The sequence below is a fragment of the Myotis davidii genome, unplaced genomic scaffold, assembly GCF_000327345.1.
Source record: "Myotis davidii unplaced genomic scaffold, ASM32734v1 scaffold187, whole genome shotgun sequence".
Lineage (NCBI taxonomy): Eukaryota > Metazoa > Chordata > Mammalia > Chiroptera > Vespertilionidae > Myotis > Myotis davidii.
In genome coordinates, this window is record NW_006383018.1 from 3405666 (window position 1) to 3410336 (window position 4671).

At 37.5% G+C, this 4671-nt stretch overlaps 1 protein-coding gene across 1 annotated transcript in view; it reads left to right on the forward strand.

Annotated features, from left to right (window-relative positions):
• The window catches only part of AKAP9 (A-kinase anchoring protein 9), a 110600-nt gene that overhangs the window by 85935 nt on the left and 19994 nt on the right, over positions 1-4671 (forward strand). The window contains 2 exon segments of the mRNA XM_015558280.1: positions 596-740; positions 3821-4040. Of these exon segments, the coding sequence (XP_015413766.1) occupies positions 596-740; positions 3821-4040 (365 nt within the window).

The window sequence follows — 4671 nt, forward strand, 5'->3', positions numbered from 1 at the left end:
CAGGAACGTTGGTTTTCTCCTTCACTGAAGCAAGGAAGCCTCATGTTAGTTTCAAGCTGCCTGGCTGCCGGCCACCATCTTGGCTGGCAGTTAATTTTCATATCTCGCTGAATAGCCAATGGGAAGGGTAGCAGTCATATGCCAATTACCATGTTTCTCTTTTATTAGATAGGATAGATACCTCATGTTTTCTTGTGTGTTTGAAGAATTTCAAAATAAATGTAAAGATTAACACATTGTATGCGGGAAACGTATTTATACGTTTTACTTATACATTTTACGTTGACTGGTAGTAGAGCGCGGGACACGTATTAATACGTTTTTTATAGACTAGCGGTAGAATGCGGGTAGCGTATAAATACGTAAACTAAAATTACCGTAATTTTACTGAACATTGCCATTTGCGCAAAAATTAGCAAAAATGGCCCGCGCCACCTGTTAGCGCGCGATAAAAACTACCCGCAAACAATGTGTTAATAGCCAGAAGTAAATCCTAGCATGTGTGTTTCATTCATTCTTCTTCAGATTTCCTGGTCATTAATTTGATTGTCTTTATAACTCTCTTCAGTTGATTTTTCACTTTGCATTGTTACAGGGTATTGAATATCGAGCAGCTGTGGAATGCCTCCAGAAAGCAGACAGGAGGAGTTTGTTATCTGAAATTCAGGCACTGCATGCTCAAATAAATAGTAGAAAAATGACTCTGAAAAGAGAAAAAGAGAATGATCAACCAAACCAAGGTACGCTGTATGACAGAATCATATGATAACACACAGGTGAAAATATTTCACGTTGTCTCCCTTCTTATTCAGTTAAAACACATTTCTTCTTATTTACATTTTGTTCTTTCTCATATCAGAGAGATAATCTACATTAATTACTCTAGGGATTAAAGGATTGTTCAGTTGGTTTTAAACACATATATATCTGTTTAGATAGTATAACAAATTAGATGAGTATCTGTGGAAACATCACCCATGTCAAGTATACCAGAGCCCCCTTCCCAAACACACACTCACCTAGTAATTTAGGGGTGACCTTATCCTGATTTTGTTTGTTTTACTACCTGTTTATATATTCCTAAACCATTTAAGTTTAGTTTTTTCTGCTTTTGAACCTTATCATTCTGTATATATTTGTGTCTTCTTCTATCACCTCTCTATAACATTTTTTTAAGTTACTACAATTATCTCTAGTTCATTCATTTTTGTTACTGTACAGAATTCCCAGGTGTGGATATTTCACAATTTATATATCTTTTTAGCTACTAAATTCATTGCTAGTCTGCGCATTGATATACCATGTTTCTGATGCATACATACATGTCTTTTCTAGGTACAAACCCAGGAGAGGCATTGCTGGGTAATAAAATATATATCTGCAAATTTATTAAATAATGCCAAACTATTTTCCAAGTGGTCGCATTAGTTTGTACACTTACTAGCAGAGTATGAGCATTCTGTTGCTGGGCATCTTTGCCAAGAGTTGTTACTGTGAGACCTTTGTTGCCAATCTGGTGAGGGGCTAGTGTATTGTTTTTGTGGTTTTAATTTACATTTACTAATTACTGAAGTGGTTTCATCCGTATGTCGTATGATTATTGGTTAGCAGGATTTCTGCTTTTGTGATACTGCTTCAGATATTTTCCCCACTTTTGCTAGAGTTGCAGATGGAAATATTTTGAAATTAAATTGAAATATAATTTTCATCATATCTAGTGAAGACATATATCTTTGTCTTCAGTTTTATTTAATATGTTACAAACAGCCAAGCTTTTGCAAATTTTGAAAGTTATACCATAGTCTTATATTTGTCATTGAAAAGCTGAAGATTTTAAATACTATTTCAGAGAAAACGGGTAGAATGAGATCACAAATTAAATACCAGTATATCCATCAGAAAGGATATATGCACCCCTATGTTCGTAGCAGCACAATTCACCATAGCTAAGATCTGGAAACAGCCTAAGTGCCCATCAGTAGATGAATGGATTAGAAAACAGTGGTACATCTACATGATGGAATACTATGCTGCTGTAAAAAGGAAGGAACTCTTACCATTTGCAACGGCATGGATGGAACTGGAGAGCATTATGCTAAGTGAAATAAGCCAGTCGATGAAGAAAAAATACTACATGATCTCATTCATGGATAATAGAGACCATTATAAACTTTTGAACAATAATAGATACAGAGGCAGAGCTGCCTCAAACAGAGTGTCAAACTGCAGTGGGAAGGCCGGAGAGGGTTGGGGGGCAGGAGGTAGGGGGGTAAGAGATCAACCAAAGGACTTGTATGCATGCATATGAGCATAACCAATGGACATAAGACACTGGGGGATAGGGGAGGCTAGGGGACTGTCTAGGGTCGGGGGAAAAATGGACACATATGTAATACCCTTTGTAATACTTTAAGCAATAAAAAAAAAGAAAGAAAAAAAAGACATAAAATTAATTGAAGATTATTTTTAGAGAATTGTTTAGTATTATTTTACTTAAGTTAAATAGAACCCCATTGAAAGCTATGTTTTACATGTGTACATATTTATATATGTAGTTCCTGAGTCTCTCTAAGAAATAGTTTTAAAAGCCTAAATTAACATGACTATTTTCTAAATTCAAGTTATTTTTGTCTCCTAACATCAGTAATAGGATTTGTAATATGAAGTGATGAACTATAATAAAAATTTTTAAGTTAGCCTGACCGTTTGGCTCAGTGGATAGAGCATCGGCCTGTGGACTGAAGGGTCCTGGGTTCGATTCTGGTCAGGGGCATGTGCCTTGGTTGCGGGCGCATCCCCAGTGGGGAGTGTGCAGGAGGCAGTTGATTAATGTTTCTGGCTCTCTATCCCTCTCCCTTCCTCTCTGTAAAAAATCAATAAAATATATTTTAAAAAATTTTTTTAAGTTAAAAATAAATTTATGGTAGAATAGAGAAATAAGAGAGTAAAAATAACCTATAGAATTTCCTAAATCTTAAAATAATGACTGTTAATACCCAGATAAATATTTCTTCAGAACTTTTCAGGCTAAGTGACCGGCTGACCGGCTGGTAGATATGACGTGCACTGACCACCAGGGGGCAACACTCAATGCAGGAGTTGCTGCTCAACAGCAACTTTGCAGAGTGCTCTCTCGGTCCCTGGGATCCCTCAGGGGATGTCAGACTGCTGGTTTCAACCTGTCCCCCACAGGCCAGGCTAAGGGACCCAACCTGCTGGAGGGACCCCGCTCACTCCATAGACATCCTTCAAGCCCTGGCGCCGCCCCAGGTGTGGCCAGGCAGGGAGGGACCGAGGAAGGTTGACTCCAGGGTGTGTCTGGCCTGTCTCACCCAGTCCCGCCCCACTGGCCACCTTCTAATTAAATTCCTTTCCATGTGCATGAATCCATGCACCGGGCCTCTAGTATGTATATAAAGTCACATTTTCCACAAAAATGGGATCCTGATGCATATTTTGAAACTTATTTATTTATAATACCTAGGGATTTAAATAGTTGTTTGTTTTCATTGTAACAGACATATAGCAAGGGTTTGGTTGGTTTTTAAAGAAAAAAACATGATTCAAATTGGGGTTTGGAGTTCCCACTTTTCTAGTAAAGCTCCTAGGGACTATCTGCAAAGGAGAGCTGACCGTTGTATTCATAGTTACCAAGTAACTCCTGTAAGTACTTTGTGTGGCTATCAAACTGTTGGGACTGTAATCTTTTCATTTGCTTTAGAGTAATTGCCTAAATTACAAATCAGTTCTTAACAAAATATTTACACACCAGATATGAGTTGCTAGATCATATTTTAAATATTAATAATTTTCCATCTAGAACTCCTGGAACATAACATCCAGCAGAAGCAGTCTCAGATGCTGGAGATGCAGGTGGAGCTCAGCAGTGCGAAAGACAGAGCCACAGAGCTGCAGGAGCAGCTGAGCTCTGAGAAAATGGTGGTTGCTGAGCTGAAGAGTGAACTTGCACAGACTAAGCTGGAACTGGAAACAACACTTAAGGCACAGCATAAGCACCTGAAGGAGTTAGAGGCCTTCAGGTGAGTCAAGCTTCCTTATTATAAATCTGTGTTGTGTGAAGAAAGTGGAACAATTTTGTCACAGACCTTGTACAGATCATACAAAAACATAACATTATATATATACACGATGTTTAAATACCTTGAAACTTTGTTAACAGAATAACTCAGTGGAAAGGAAAACTCCAAATATTTATGAATAATAAGCTCATGATTATGTACTGGCATATTCTCTACTGTGGCTTCCATTCTTTTTGAGATTTTTTTTTTTTTTAAGGATCTGCATTTTATTTTTTTTTTTAAATTTTATTATTTATTACAAAGGATATTACATATGTGTCCATTTTTTCCCCCCGCCCAAACAGACCCCTAGCCTCCCCCATCCCCCAGTGTCTTATGTCCATTGGTTATGCTTATATGCATGCACACAAGTCCTTTGGTTGTTAATCATATATTTTCTGACTCTTCATTGTGAACTTCCAGGGAACAGAGGTCCATATGTTTTCTAGATGTTTGATACCATGCTTAGTGATATGAGCAGATAACTCTTAAATTAAACCTTCTCTCTGCTCTTTACCAGCACAGTGATGCAGGGATTTACCTTACCTTCCTTGAGCCTTAATTTATTAATCTGTAAAATGGATCTAATAGT